The 15,806-nt window shown below is 44.8% G+C and overlaps 1 protein-coding gene across 1 annotated transcript; it reads left to right on the top strand.

Moving 5' to 3' along the window:
• Window positions 1–113: 113 nt before the first annotated feature.
• On the top strand, window positions 114–10,071 carry qrsl1 (glutaminyl-tRNA amidotransferase subunit QRSL1). The gene is made up of 11 exons (XM_036542738.1): window positions 114–215; window positions 1,068–1,227; window positions 1,604–1,702; window positions 3,083–3,179; window positions 3,404–3,565; window positions 4,317–4,492; window positions 5,035–5,147; window positions 5,534–5,726; window positions 6,896–7,013; window positions 7,653–7,858; window positions 8,954–10,071. Exons 1-11 carry the CDS (start codon window positions 192–194, stop codon window positions 9,172–9,174), a joined length of 1,569 nt encoding a protein of 522 aa, XP_036398631.1. The 5' UTR covers window positions 114–191; the 3' UTR covers window positions 9,175–10,071.
• The last annotated feature ends 5,735 nt before the right edge of the window (window positions 10,072–15,806 follow it).

Below are 15,806 nucleotides of genomic sequence, written 5' to 3'. Positions count from 1 at the left end.
GTTCTGTATCCTCTGTCTTCCTTTGCTCTACCAATAAAAAAGTGATATGTTCCGCCCTCAACCAACCACGTAGCGCATAGTTGACACGCTCAATACGAAAACAATATGGCAGCCTCCTGCAGCTGCACAAGTTGAAGGTTGCAGAGTAATTTCAGGCATTATTAGCATCACAGAGACATTATTTTAGAGTCATGCTGGGCTTCACGATCAGAGAAGTAAGTCTCCGCAACACAACTACAACTGAAACATGCAATTGTTAACATTCATTCACCGACACTCAATGTAATTTGGCTTCAGAGACGTTGCTTTACCACCTGACGCCGGTTAGCTGCCTAAATTAACTATGTTAGCAGTGTTGCGAACTTCATTCATTGTCATTAAATACGACCCAGCAGTTGTCAGGGCCCATTGTTGCTAGGAATGTTTGTGATAACTATCCAGCTATCGCTAAATATACCAGAATACCTGGGTAACGCTTAGCTGAATAGCTGTAATAGCTAGTTGTGGTTCCACAGTACTAGGATATAAGAGTTGCACAGGAAACATTACGAGCGACGTTGATATATCCCCTGTTCCTGCAGTTTAATATGGATGTCAAAACCTTAATTTTTACCCTTTCACTTTGATTTATTTGTCACCAGCTGGCTAGTTAAATAGCTAATTAGTGTACTTTCCAAGCATACGCAAAGTCATTTAGCTATACGTTACAGTTAAACGTCTAGGTACTGGCAGCGACTGGATATAAGTTCTTATAGAGTGGAGACTTGGTGGGTTTTGCGCTACGCATTAGTATTGTTGTGACAATAGTTATGCTTTTAAATGTGTGAATCGATATCAATATCGTGCATGTAACTGTTATGCAGAATAGGTTTAGTAAACGCCCTCATCTTAGTTCGTGGTTCAGCTGGGCAGACTTAAAAGTCGTTGCCGAAGAACAGACAGGGAAACTTTACTGTCGCTGTCTCCTACAAAGCCTACGCAGCTGTGGTGCAACGTATTATGCATAGGGTATGACAACATAGAAAATGGTCTTTTAAATGAAACGCTTGACTTCTCTGACCACGCAGGTCTCCCAGGCTTTTCGAGAGGGCAGAATTTCGCCCACTGAGTTATGCCGAAAATGCCTGAATCACATCAAGGAAACGAGACACCTCAATGCCTACATCAAAGTGACAGAAGAGCTGGCTCTAAAGCAGGCAGAAGAATCTAAGGACAGGTTCCTCAGAGGTAGGTGGTGTGTGTGTGTGTGTGTGTGTGTGTGTGGTTGGGGTTGGGGGTTGGGGGTTGGGGGGGGGGGGGGGGGGGGGGGTGATTAACTGTTTATACATCTGGGTATTACTATTTACTGAGAGAATTCACTAAACGTGCCACACCATTCTAAGCAGATCATCACGGTCACTCTTTTGATTCAAGCCTGTAATCTATGGGCTCCCTAATCATTACACCATGTTGCTGCACATCTATATTTGCAAGTCAGTATGTTGAGTGGCCATACTGGTGAAGTCTCTGGCCTTTTTTTCCCCATTTAGCCAAGCATCGGCCTGTCTAAACCTTTGTCTCCTGCTTTTGGTGACCCACCTTGTCTAATTTGCCCTCCCTGCAGGGGCACCTAAAGGTCCTCTAGACGGAATCCCGTTCGCTGTAAAGGACAACTTCTGCACAGAGAACATTGAGACAACCTGCGCCTCAAGGATGTTAAAAGGTAGCATGCTGATGTTGAGGTACCTCATGCAAGTTAGCAGGCAAATCTGAAGGCCTCTATCTCAGCTGACCAGATGGATTCACTTAATCAACATCTAAAACTTATTAGAAAGTGCACTTGAAATGGAAATGGTTTTCAAAAGTAATGTAATCTAGTGACAGCTTAAAATCAGGGTCATAGTGCTTCCCATGGAGTGACCCCTTCGGTTACAACTGCAGTGTCCCCTGTCCCTTTTCAGCTCTGCTCTTCTTTTATACTATAGCAAGTAGAAATTGACAGACTGCTGGGTATTACATTTACTGAAGGTAACCAAGTCCTCCATTCTTTTGTATTTTAATGTCAATCTGTGATGTCACTGCTTGCAGCGCATTACCTGCAGCTAGTTAGCTACGTCAGGTCAGGTAGTGATTAAGGTACAGTGGACTTGGTGGAGCTCTGAGAGGACAGAGTGCTGCAGGATAGGAATTACAGTGGAAAAACTGCACTACCTGGGAGACCGAGAGGACAGAATCCTTAAGGATTTGAATGAATGCTGGTCACACAGAGAAGGCAGGTAGAGGCAGCAGGGAGAGCTGTGACCTTAACCTGTAACCTTTTAAATATGTGTAACCAAAAGGAACGATCACACTTATCTTGGTGTACTTTCAGATGTGTAGGTGCCAAGAAGTCACGCACAGATACTTTAATATTTCATTTTTACTCATTTTCAGGAAGGAAGATGAATTTTCTTTTCTTTTTTTAAACAGCACAGGTCCTATACAACCATACATAATATTTTGTGTATTAAGTAGAAATAGACTGTAAAATGAAACGGTATTGCAGTGGAAATTTTAATTTATGCATGAGATGATTGACCTTTCATTTAAACAGTTTGCATTCAGACAGGAAGTGCCGCTGTGTTCGTGTATCACCTCATACTTTGTACCTGATGCATGGTATATGCTACCAAATCTATGAAATGTTTTAATTATTACCAACCTCAATTACTGACAGCCTTCATTCATCCTATATGTTTAATTTAGTAAGATAAGAACATTTAAATTGTATATAAACTTCAGAGTGGCTAATGATTATGATTTATTTTTCTAATTTGATTCTTAACACATTCAATCCTCTGCCATAGACCAGTATAGCCCAAAAACATCATTCCAACCCTGTGGCCAGAGAGTGATCATTTTAGTCTACCCTTTATTCAAAAGTATTTTTACTTAGTTAGTTCATGTGAATATAATGTATTGCAGTACTGCCAGTTTGACACAATGTATAGTCTGTTTAACCTTCTTCTAAGTTCTAAGTTGAACATGCAATGTGTGGATGGCTTGCACTTGTTTCTATTATATCCCTGGTTAAATATCCAGTCTACTCTGGGTTGATTTTTAGGTTATAGGCCTCCATTCAATGCCACTGTGGTTCAGAAACTCTTGGACCAAGGTGCTGTTCTTTTGGGGAAAACTAATCTAGATGAATTTGCAATGGGGTAAGTTTCTCCAAAATAATTCATGTTTGATTTCAATGGTGTTGATTTTGGCATTATTTCAAGTGCCATTTTTTATTGCTGGTCTGAGTGTTTGTATTTTATGAGAGGATTAGCGCTGTGTGTGCTTTGTGCTTTTTGAGAGTTTTATCAGAAGCTCTTGTGCGTGAATATGTGAGTCAAGGAGTGTGAGTGTACACAAAAAAACTTTGTTTCCCTCCCTCCAGGGCAGGCAGCACAGACAGCGCCTTTGGGCCGGTTCGGAACCCCTGGAGCTACTCCGACACCTACAGGGATCAGAGCAGGGCAGAGCCAGACTCTGATTGGGTGATCACAGGAGGAAGCTCAGGGGGAAGTGCTGCTGCTGTGGCCTCTCTGAGCAGCTTCTTGTGAGTCACACCACATAGACAATAAAAGCATCTGCATCACTACAACATACTGCAGAGATTAGCATAGCATAACCACTGATCTGAACAGCATAATTACAGCATAACTGCAGAGGTCAATTAATGCAGGACCACTCCTCATGTTACCAGGGTGTGGTGTCTGATTCATAATCAGCAAGTTCTCTGGTAATTGATGAATGCAGGACTGGACCAATGTGTATAAAGCCGTCTTTGATTGATAAGCGACACTTGGGAGGCAATGTCCTTAATGAACAGAAGGCAGACAAGCACTGAATTGACAACAGAATTGGTAGAAGGCTCAGGTGTCATTATCTATTCATCAACGGTACAATGGCCTCCCTTGAAATCAGGAATTAAAGGATGATTGCAGTTTCCATAAGAACACCTTGTTAACAACAAGAGAACAAGAGTGAAAGGCTAAAGTTTACTTTTAAGTAAACTTTTACTTCACTTTACATCGGAGTATACAAATGCAAAATGTCCGTGAGGTCTGCACAACTCTGTACATATTATCACTCAAGACCCATCTGTGTTAAAATAAAGTTTTGTGCATGCTTGTAAGTTGCGTTTGGGGAGAGTGTGTAGTAAGTGCATTAATAGTGTCATGAGTCTGGGGGTATAGACTGCTTGAGGCTCATTGCGACTAACTCACTCAGTAAGGCACACTTGGCTGTGAAACTGAAACCCATTGACCTCTGACCTCTGACCTCTGTCCCTGGCTCTGGTTCTGCAGAGCTTTGGGTTCAGACACAGGCGGATCCACCCGTAACCCGGCGGCTCTCTGCGGCATCGTGGGGCTGAAACCCACCTACGGACTGTTGTCCCGCCATGGCCTCATCCCGTTGGTCAACTCAATGGATGTCCCAGGAATCTTGACCAGGAGTGTTCACGACGCAGCCACTGTCCTGGGTACGTCAGAGAGACGTGACATGGCTCCTGCCCTCTCCTGTGTACAGGCTCAGGAGATCCCCCACAGGACCATTTGGCAGAATAGAGCCTGACTCAAACATCACTTCTCTTTCCCACCCACAAAGAGCTGAATCTCACACATTCGTACGCTGTGGGAGGGGTTTACTAGGATTGACAGACAGGATGGAGAAGACTGAGGGAAGGTTATACATTGCTGAAGCTCCCCCGGTATTTTCACTGATAAATAAAAGAAGTTTATTATTGTGCCTTTGATGGTGACATGAAGTTTGGATTGTAGCAGCTCAGTTCATGCATTGATGTTTTTTGATACGTTTTCTGGCATCATTCAAACCTTCTTTTTCTCATTAGCTGTAGGTCACAGCCCAACAGACCCTGAAATCTGGTTGCTGCTAGTTTCAGTTTTGTTGGCATGTGACCCCATTGTACAAAACATTTCATCCAAATGAAATATGTCACTTGGTCATGTTTGAGTCCCCAGGACATGGTGGCACAGGTGTTCATGTTTGTGTCTGGTCCTGCAGGTGTCCTTCAAGGCCTTGATGTGAAAGACTCCACCACTATTTATCACCCAGCCCCACACAATGACCTTCCTGATGACATTGATATCAGAAAGGTGTGCATTGGAGTACCAAAGGTAAGTGGCATCTTCTTACGTGCGCCTGTGGTTTGCCTCAGTGACACTGCAAGTCGAGCATGTGTAGCAATTATCTGCATCAGCGCTGGCAGCCGGGTTATCAGCAAATCACAGGCCAGCCCTTTGTGATGTTGACGCCACATTGTAAGAACATTGCACCACCATCACAGGATCAACATCGGGTGACATTGTTTGTGTGAAAACATTGCGAAAACATAGTGTAGTGTGTGGAGGTCCTTGGGTTGCAGCGTTATCCCAACAATCTGTTTTTGCTCCCATCAGAAGGACTGTGCTTGGTTACTTGAGTATTATAAGTATGTGGACGCTCCACATTTTGGGATAATGGTGCCTGCCAATGTGTCAGGTAATGGTTTTGTCCACATCAGGAGTACCACGCCCCAGGCCTGTCCCGGGAGACAGTGTCTCAGTGGAGCCACGTGGCAGACCTCTTTGAGAGGGCGGGGGCAACAGTGAGAGAGGTCTCCCTCCCCCACACTCAGTACTCCATCGTCTGCTACCACGTCCTGTGCACAGCGGAGGTGGCCTCCAACATGGCCCGTTTTGATGGCCTGGAGTACGGTAAGCACTCCTCTTGCTCACACACTGGGGGACTGGCCTGTACACTCTGTTGAGGCCTTTATTTTTTTCTGTGTCAACGTATGTTCTCCATTCCTGTGGTTTCAAGGAGTTATCCCTTTAGCGTTCTCTTTTATGGGCTGACACATGTAGCCAGCTTGGCAGCACAGTAAGGTAGCTGTGTAGATGCATTTTGAAGCCCTTCAGTGGTAGGTCTCCAGCAGCATGCTTCCATTTTCATGTAAAACCACCTTGACCTTCCAGCATCACCACCTTGACTCGAAGCCATGCCTTCATGTGACGCAATGATTGGATTTGTTATAAAAAAATAACTGAACAAAGAGGTAATTCTCTGCTCTATTCCCACAAACTGGGGCCGTACCATCATGGGGCCCATTTTATGCTGTTATATCTGTATATGTTGTGACGCTATCCATTGCCAGCAGCCATAGCATCCTGTGGCTAATGACTGACTTGTGTTGGACTAAACTAGTACTTAGATGGGAGACCTCTAGGAAAACCAGATTCCAGCTGGGAGTGGTACTGGTGGACCAATAGGCATTCTTCCTCTTGGCCAAGCAAAGACAATGCCCCTTCGTGGTAAAGTTATAATCAAGAGCTACATCATACATGTAGACCAGTATGCCCAAGCATTTAAGAAAAAAAACCTCTGACTTCTGGCTTTTAGATTTGAAAGTCAGGTACAGTATTTTCAAATCCGCTTAGTGGAAACCACTCCAGAGAAGAAGCAAGAAGAAGAAGAAGAAATAGTTTTTCAAAATGAGCAAGTGAGGGAAGCTCACATAGGCCGGATTCTTGCATAGATACTTTTTGTTGTTGTTGTTGTCTTTGTCGTCACGGTTTTGATATGCGGTCTTTTGTTTTGTCGCCATAGACTTGTGTTATGTTTTGACATAATGTGGTCTTTTGTTGTCATGCAAATTCGGAAGGGTAGGAGCAGATAGCGCTGCAGTGTAACGCCTTCAGGAGGATCGAGCAGGGCACGACCAGACAGAGGCACACGCACGTCTATTTTGGTCACATCAGCACAGCGAGATGGAAAGCGCAATAATCTTTATCACAGGCCTCATCTGCTCTGCCTTATTGAGGCACGGGCTGTTTTCACAGCGAGATTCGGTGTTGATACATTTGGCCTCCCTTTCCCCCTGCAGGCCACAGGAGCGCCATCAGCAGCTCCACCGAAGCTCTGTATGCCACGACCCGTCATGAGGGCTTCAACGACGTTGTGCGGGGAAGAATCCTCTCGGGGAATTACTTCCTGCTGAAGCGGTAAGAAGATCATTTCTCGGACGCAGCTGTGGTTACTGCGCTTCGTACAAAGATGAGTCAAGAGCACTTAATTTAGGTTAATTTACATTCAGGGTAGAAACACTTAGCTCAAGCAGTGGTTATTTTCAGCAGTTAAAAAACTGTATGCATCCACGCAAGACCAACTTACCCCTGAGCAATAACACCCCTGAGATGAAAATGGATCTTTTTTTTCCATTTTGTTATATCATCATGAGGAGGTAAGATATCATTTGTGGGATGTAATTATATTATGTCAGATGATAAAAGTAACAGCCAATCAAAATTGTTCTGTATTGTTAACAAGAAGTTGAACGTCAGTTAAGAACTTCTTCCCAGACATTGTGCACAGTGGATACCTTTCTAATACAGAAAGTAAGTGATTGTGTAACGTCACACAGATCTAAGCCCTTATGTCTCTGATTGACCCTGACATTCAAAGGTTTATATTTCCTGAAAATGCAATGACTCAGCCAGGGTGAGTTATTTGGTATTGTTGAGCCTTGGGGTAAGATTACTCTATGAATAGTGGAAAATTCCGCTCATTTGTGTGTGTGTGTGTGTGTGTGTGTGTGTGTGTGTGAGGCTCACTTCATTCTCTGGTGGGTCCTTTTCTGGCAGAAACTACCAGCACTACTTTGTGAAGGCGCAACAGGTGAGGCGCCTGATTGCCAATGACTTCACCCAGGTGTTCGGCTCAGGTGTGGACATGCTGCTCACGCCCACCACTCTGAGCGACGCCACGAGATACTCAGACTTCACACAGGAGGACAATCACACACGCAGCATGCAAGAGGATGTCTTCACTCAGCCCGTCAACCTCGCAGGTAAACCTGCTCTCCACAAAGCCACAGAGACCGTACAGCCAAATAATAATATAAGGAGTTTAATGATGACAGTAGGCCATTCAGCACAACCAGGCTTCTCAGCCTCAGGCTTGTCATTCTGTAGTCTAAAGGGCATATCTATTGTCATCCGTATGGCTGGACAACTAAACATTCACACAGCATGTTGCTGTGTGTATTTTTAGTTGACCAGCCAGACACTCTACATCTACACCAGGCAACATGTCAGGTGCACTAAATCTACACACAGCAACATGGCAGATGCTGTAGAGAGAGAGAGCTTGAGAAGCTATCTAACTACCACAGACGCTAGAGACACAATAAACACTGAGGCAGGCCTCAAGCTGCCGGGTCTGGAAATGAAAAATTGACAATAGAGGAGCTGCCCTCCTGGTGCCGATCCAGCACCTGTCTTTGACATGCTGTGACATATTCTCCTCTTAACAGCACAGCCCCCTGTAGCAAACCCCTTGACCACATGCAGAGGACTGTGACATGACCACGTTGTTTGGGCATATTGAGCCTTGGATAAATCAGACAGTAGATCACTGTTTGTGAGATGATATGCAAGTATATCATAAATTATGCAGAATCAGATTGGTGTGTGATAAACTTACAGTTGACAAGCGTATTGGGCATCTAGACCGATAACCGTGATAGATGTTGCACATGTACGCAGATCAACTTGGCAAGGCATGAACCGGCAAAGTTGTGGCACAGGTACACATATCATATGCTGTTACCAGATTTGCTAATGCTGGAGCTGTCTTACCAGACTGACTACTAAAGCTGTAGTCCTCTACTTGTGCAGTAGAGCCTGCAGTCTGATTGCATCCACTAAATGTACAGGAAAAGGTGAATAGGGGAAGTTGAAGCTCTTCAAGTAGTATTTCTATCCACATGCTCTTTGTTTTTCTTTATTCTCTCCCTGAACCTCCACCCCATTTCCACCCCAAATTCTCCCCCTGCTGCCTCTCATCACACCCTTTTCCTCCTCTCACCTATTGATCCTGTCTCTCCCTTTGACCCTGTGCACCCCTACGTCCTCTCACTCTTCCTGTTTTCCCCCCACCCCAGGTCTTCCTGCGGTCAGCGTCCCAGCTGCACTGTCACAGAGGGGCCTTCCAATCAGCCTCCAGCTCATAGGCCGCGCCCTGCAGGACAGGAAGCTGCTGACAGTGGCCAAGTGGCTGGAGCGGCAGCTGGCCTTCCCCCAAATCCAGTTGGGAGGGTTGGAGGCGAGGGACCGTGGGAGGAGCCCGGGGGTCAGCCAGAGGGAGCAGACGTCTGCTGCTTGAGCAGGTCCACGATCAGAGACAAGCTGCCTGCGTCTACAAAACCCCCAGCGTGCACATCCCTGGCATTAACGATTTTATGATGAGATACCACAGCCTGGACTGCTTGGAAAAACAGGACCCTAAGCAATGAGCTCGTAACATGAGGGGCTTGAGTATCAGACCTCGTATAGCGTCATGTCAGAGGGATAAAGTGCCAGAGAATAGCCCGGTGTCAGCGCTCCAACCAACTGCATGCTGTTGATAACTTCACTGTGTTTTGTGCACTGATGGAAGAAGGTGTGGCAAAATGCAGCAAATGCAGGTGTTACAAACAGTGATTGTCTTGATTTAAGGTTTCTAATAATTTGAACCCTGGGAGCTAAAGTTCTTTAGTGTTTTCCTATCTGTAATGAATACTTTTCATATCATAAGGATGGTTGGCTAGGCCCGTACAAAAATGAAATATATTCTAATATATTGAGAATATGTTGTTCGGCCCAAGAATATACTGCATATAGATTTCAAATCTATTAATTTAAATCAGAAATGTATGTCAACATACTAAAATAGCAGTAATTTACACATTTTAAATATTTTGATTGAGCTAAAAATACGTTCTCAATGTATTTCAGCTATATAATTTTTTTAGTATAAGATGGATTGAACACAATTGCAAACATGTTTGGAGAACATCAATCATGTTGTGAAAGAACGGGCAGAAAACTGGTCTGCTCTGTCTGAATGAGCAGACATGTTTCGTGCTAAAATGGCAGCGGTGAGGGCTGAGCAGAGCACCGCAGAGCGGAGCGTTTGCTCACTTCCTGCCACAAGCCACCCACGTGTGCGGTGAAGCACCCTTCATCAGAGATGAGTGAGGCCGAGGCGCAGAGTCATGGCAACGACCCCAGGATAGATCCTCAGAACAGGAGAGCAGGACCAGCTGCGGTCTTCAAACGGCACGCAGAGCCCCCGTCTCCCTTTGTGCTTCTCAGATGAAGGCGTTGCTGAGCTTGAATGGCTAGGATTCGGGCTTCCTAAACTCTGCTGTTATTTCTAAGACTTTAACAGAAAAACCATTATTCCGTTATTACTGAATAGTTAATGAAGGGTTGGACTGCTGGGTTGGACTTTTCCCATGATGCTTTTGGTCCTCACAATGAGGTAACATTACTGGCCAGACTGTGTGGGGTTCAAAATATAAACCATATACAAGTAAAAAACTTGATTAGCTCACTGCACATGTTGGAAGAATTGTTCCTGTAAGATTTTTTTTCTTATACATCAGTTTGTTCTCAAAACAATCAACTTGATTGTCTGACTGTGAAATCTGCACGCTGTAATATTGCTGAGAGGAACAAAGGTTCTTTTTTCATCTGGAGAAATCTACAGCGGTGATACTTTAGCTCAGGTCAGGCGAAAAACGACAACAGCGACCAAAGATATGTTCCACAAATTGGCATGAATAGTCATGATACATTATTAAGCAGAAAATTAAACACTGTGTTCATTGTTAGAATTCACAATGCGCTGCCCAGTGAAATACTGCAGCTTTGTCTCTGGGACTTTAACTGAACTTTGCAGTTTAATTACATCTGTGCAGTGAAGCAGGGGTAACTGCTGTCCATCTCCTGCAGGTTCCACCTACTGACTCTCCTGAAGGCAGTGCTGGGAGGGAGAAAGTTAGCTCCCGAGTGTAGAAAGCCTCACATTTTCAACATGTTAAGGAAAAGGCTTTTTTTGATTGACCCCAGAGCAAAGGGTTTTTTTTTTTTGAACTATAGTGTATGAAGAGGAGCCAGATGTGTTTAGAGTCCTCACGAAGGGAATACATAATCATTTAGAAAACACTCTTATCCAGAGTGACGTACATAAGGTGCAAATTTACATTGTATCAATTTATACAGCTAGATATTTTAATGAGACAATTTTGGGGTTAAGCACCTTGCCACAACAGCAGTGCCCCAGTAGGGAATTGAACTAGCAATCTTTCAGTTATGAGCCACTACATCACATTGCCGCCCTAAAATACCTATAACACAAGGTCCGGTGAATGTATTAAGCCTTTTCAGTTGATCCAGTTAGTTAAATAAGGGTCTCAGTTGCAAGAAAATCTGAAAGGAAGGTCTGTACCTGCATTTACCTGTGTTTGTGGTGACCGCAGATTGTGATTGTGATAATCCAAACTGTGGTCTTCACATAACCACACTACACCTCATTGCTCTCTTGCATCTGCTCAGATTGAGTTGACAGTCCCTTTTAAGCCAGAAAAAACCACACTACACCAGTATTAAAGACTTATGCACAACAGGGGCTAAGTGTAGTTGGCTGTGTTTCTTCCCCACTAACTGACCTAGAAAACTAGCTTGCTAGCCCACGTTCAGCTAGCTACCAAATGATGCTGTGGTTTCAAAACAGTGTCTCTTTCTGAAGAAAGGATGCTTTGGGTTGGTTGCTAACCTCAAAGAACCACTAGTGCTCATTCCACCACACTGCATATGATTATGATTGGCCTGTTATAGATGTGACTGGGTACAGATGGTGAGGTGATCTGACCTGCTAAACATCATGCCTGGTGAAAGTAAAAAAAAAAAAAAAAAGTTAAGCAACTCTCCAGTCCTATCAAGAGAATGGCATCATACTACACTATGGTAGAGGCTGGACTGCCTCTGTCTAGCTTTCTGCTTAGGGTGTTTCTCAGCTAGCAGTTTCACAGGCAGCATTTTCAATCTTGACATAAGGTTTTGGTCAAAGTTCTGTTATTACCTCACGGTTTCAAGACCTTGTGTTGCAGTACCACACACATTGAATCGAGCAGACATCATGCTCCACCTTTGAATGATCAGCTGATTAGTGCTTCTTCTTGAAGCATCACTGAAATGTGTGTGTTGCCAGTCAATTCTATGAGGTCAAACACTACTGAAGTGAACATGTGAAACCTTAACTTTTTTTTTAAAGTTTTGCTTTTACAGAAACAGTATAATGATGGTGAAACTTTGCCAAAGAGGCATCTGTGCTGAACCGGTTGGTTTTATCAAGATGTTTGTCCGTTGATGATGAAATAACGCCACACTCCTGGTTATCTGTGGCACTGTTTCTTTTGTGGTTTCACAGCTGTAAATAATACCTCTTTAGTTTTTACGGGTGGTATCCTCTTTATTTTATCTTGTTCTGTGTCATAGGGAAACAGAGCTTATTCCTGGCTTATTCCTGGCTTTAATGCTGACAGACTTGCAGGTGGAAATTTGTCTCCAGCCCAGATCTTGTGTGATCACAGCTCTGGGGCAGATGGAGGAAGGGCCACATCACAAAGTGTGGAATAAGGTGCAGGGCAGATTCCCTCACTCCAGCTGGAGTCACACTTACTGTTTCATCAGGTCTCTGGAATTTCTGAACACTGATGTATCTGCCATACATCCCAGTGCATGTATGCATGTGCATATCATTGGGGATGAGGGCTCTTTACATCAAGAAGCCCTTACAGTCCTCATTCCCCATTTCAATGTGAGAATTAAACAAAGAGTTTGGATGATGATTTTTAGACTACCTCTTTGGTGGAACTACTGTACACACACGGGCTAATATGAACCATTTAAACTACTTTGCTCTCTATTGGAAAACATTGTGATTGGTTCAGATCAGTGAGTAGCTGGTAGTGTGTGTGTGTCTGTGTGTGGGCGCGTGCACATGTGTGCATGTATCTGCAGGTTGCTTGCGTTCATCTGGAGGGCGGTGTCTGTCCAGTTCTCTCACAGTCGCATGAGCTGACTGCAGATTTTAGTGTCTGCATCATCAGGAGGATCGATGTGACACCCTTCCCAGTTCCCTGTCTGAATGCAAATGGATCTGTGACTGTCACCTGCTTGGACACAGATGCCAGTTTAAATATGGCCATTCACTTCCCTTGTGGCGGGGATTGGGATTTTGTTGATTGGTCTGCAGAAGAATGAGACATGGTCACTATCACAGGGCCCATGAACCTGGCAGAGAACATTTTGGAGCACATGCCCATATATGTACATAAACACACAAACTCTGATGTATTGATGACATTTCCCACCAGTCCCTCAGGATATAGTCGCAGAAAACATAGATAAAACCATACTCTCTCACCTGTGATGTAGTATCAACACATAGTTCTACTGTCCACAGGAGTAATCATAACATTACATTGCATTATTGGTATTTAGCAGATGCTCTTATCCAGGAAGACTTGTATGAATTACAGGTTTTTACCAATGTTATCCATTTATACAGCTGGATATTTACTGAGGCAATTCTGGGATAAATACCTTGACCAAGGGTATATCAGCAGTGCCCCAGTGGGGAATCAAATCAGCAACCTTTTGGTTTCAAGCCCTGCTCCACTATGCTACACTGTCACCCTAAATCACAAGAAAGATACATACACACAACTGTACGTATGTAACTTTAGGTCCAAAGCCTGCAGTTAGACACAAAGTGAGATGCTAGTGAAAGGATGATGGTGGGGTCACGCTGCCTCTGATCCTGCGCCAGATCTGCTTTATAATATACCTTTTACAGTCCTTCTGGGTTGGATTTTTCAATGCATCTCCTTCTACTTTTCGATAACTACTCTTAGCATTGTGATGCACTTATTTGGATGTCACCCTGGGTAAAAGCGTCTGCTAAATGACCTAATGTAATGTAATGTAAAAGCAAAACTGTCTCTGCCACACAAAGACCTCCTCAGCACATTCTCCCAGAGTTCTGATTATACAAACCAAATTCTAATAATGAAACTGATTAAAAATAGCTTGTCTCTATGGGTACAAATTAGGGACTTTCTTACAATCAGCCATATGACCCTGCAGCCTTCTACCTGATGAATGAGCTCAAAAGGGGTTGGGTGTGGGTTTGGATAGCAAATTGGGTTATTGATGAAAGTGGTTTCGGTGTGCTGGAAGGAGGTAGTCTGCTCTCTCTGGACCTTGAAAAACCAAAGCCCCAGTGCTTAGATGGGGATACTTTGCTGCAGGAAATGCCATCCTTTGGATGGAATGTTAGGCAGAAGTCCTGACTCACTGTAGTAATTAGATCCCATGGCACTTAAAAAGAGTAAAGGGGGGGGGGGACCTTAAATCCTGGTCAGATTTCAAAAATGAATCTTTCAAACTGGCCATCTAATCAGCCCTCCCTGGGAAGATCGCAAAGATTCACACGTCTCCTGAGGGTCTGACGTTTGAATCTGAAAATGAACACAAACGCACCTCCTCAGGCAAGGCAGAGCCCTGGAAGAGTGTGAGATGTATTCTGCCCGGCACTCCCTGACCCAGACAAACTCATTCTCACGTCTGCCAGGTTACTTGAACTCACCGTCTGACAGCTGATCGGTGTGCGATATGGAAACACAGACATGCATGCACACACATGAAGGCATGAGTTCTCACCATTAGCAGCGTACAGTAGGCATGTTTGCGACATCTACATACACACACGTGCACCCTCTCAAAGCTTTTTACGTTTTCTTTGGCATACATGTGGTTGTGGTTGGTGTGTCGCCCTCATTAAAGCCTGACCTCATCTCTCCCAAGCGACACATTCATTACCCAAATGTCACCCTTCCACCGCACCCATGGAGGAAGATGTGCTCATAAAATCTCAGCCACGCGACAACTGCTCCCCACATACCTCAGACAATCTCTCGCTCGCACTCTCTTTCACACCCCTGTGTTCCATCATTTACCTCCAGGACAGCAGCCAGCTGGTCAGGGCCCATTTTATCACTCTGTAATGCAGCAATCCAGCAGTAGGCTCTGATCACTTCCACCCCCATATTCAGAGCTGCCCTTATGTACATCTACACAGACCTTCTGAAGACCCCTCTGTGCCCCCGCTCCCCACCCCCAGTAGTGGATAATTGTCTACCAGTTACATCTTGTCTATGGTGGCCTGTAGCGCAGGCCAAGTCACCCTCGAGCTGCCCTCCCCTTCGGGAAGCGCGCCCATGCACTTCACGCACCAAGGCTTCCCTCACACTGTGCTTCACCCATCTCTGGGGTCCCTCACACCGGGGTCAACCAAACCTGGGGGTCCCTTGTACAGCTCACACACTGGGCACGCCTCCGATGGCCTCGCGGCAAGCCATCCCACCCTGACACCATTTGTAGCACATTACATTTACATTTATTCATTTAGCAGACGCTTTTATCCAAAGCGACTTACATAGGTTACAGTTCTTTACAATGTTATCCATTCATACAGCTGGATATTTACTGAGGCAATTGTGGGTTAAGTACCTTGCCCAAGGGTACAGCAGCAGTGCCCCAGCGGGGATCGAACCGGCAACCTTTCGGTTACGAGTCCTGCTCCTTAACCACTATGCTACACTGCCGCCCAGTCACCCCACCCAGCCTCAAACCCAGGTCTGCGGGGTACCAACCATGCGACTTTGACCGTGACGCCAAAGAGCCAGGCTCGTTGGTATGGCAGTCAGAGCGCGTACTCCACCGTAGTGACGGCACTCCGTCACAAGGCCATTGCTGTTTTGCTGAACTATTAAGCATTGAAATGCTACACAGAATCAGATAAGGAGGGAATGATGATGATGGCTGTGCAACAACGCAAGCAAAATGAGAAACAAGACAAAAGAAAAAAAAAGCCTGCAAACTCGGCACATAACTCGGGCACGTGGG

The sequence above is a fragment of the Megalops cyprinoides genome, chromosome 12 (genome assembly GCF_013368585.1).
Source record: "Megalops cyprinoides isolate fMegCyp1 chromosome 12, fMegCyp1.pri, whole genome shotgun sequence".
Lineage (NCBI taxonomy): Eukaryota > Metazoa > Chordata > Actinopteri > Elopiformes > Megalopidae > Megalops > Megalops cyprinoides.
This window is presented reverse-complemented; position numbering and strand designations above follow the sequence as displayed.

What these genes read in the sequence shown, in the direction of transcription:
- qrsl1 (XM_036542738.1), top strand. Translation starts at nt 192, where the DNA reads ATGCTGGGCTTCACGATCAGAGAA. An exon ending in CTAGATGAATTTGCAATGGG is followed by an intron (nt 3,180 to 3,403) that starts GTAAGTTTCTCC and finishes CCCTCCCTCCAG; the next exon opens with GGCAGGCAGCACAGACAGCG. An exon ending in TTTTGATGGCCTGGAGTACG is followed by an intron (nt 5,727 to 6,895) that starts GTAAGCACTCCT and finishes TTCCCCCTGCAG; the next exon opens with GCCACAGGAGCGCCATCAGC.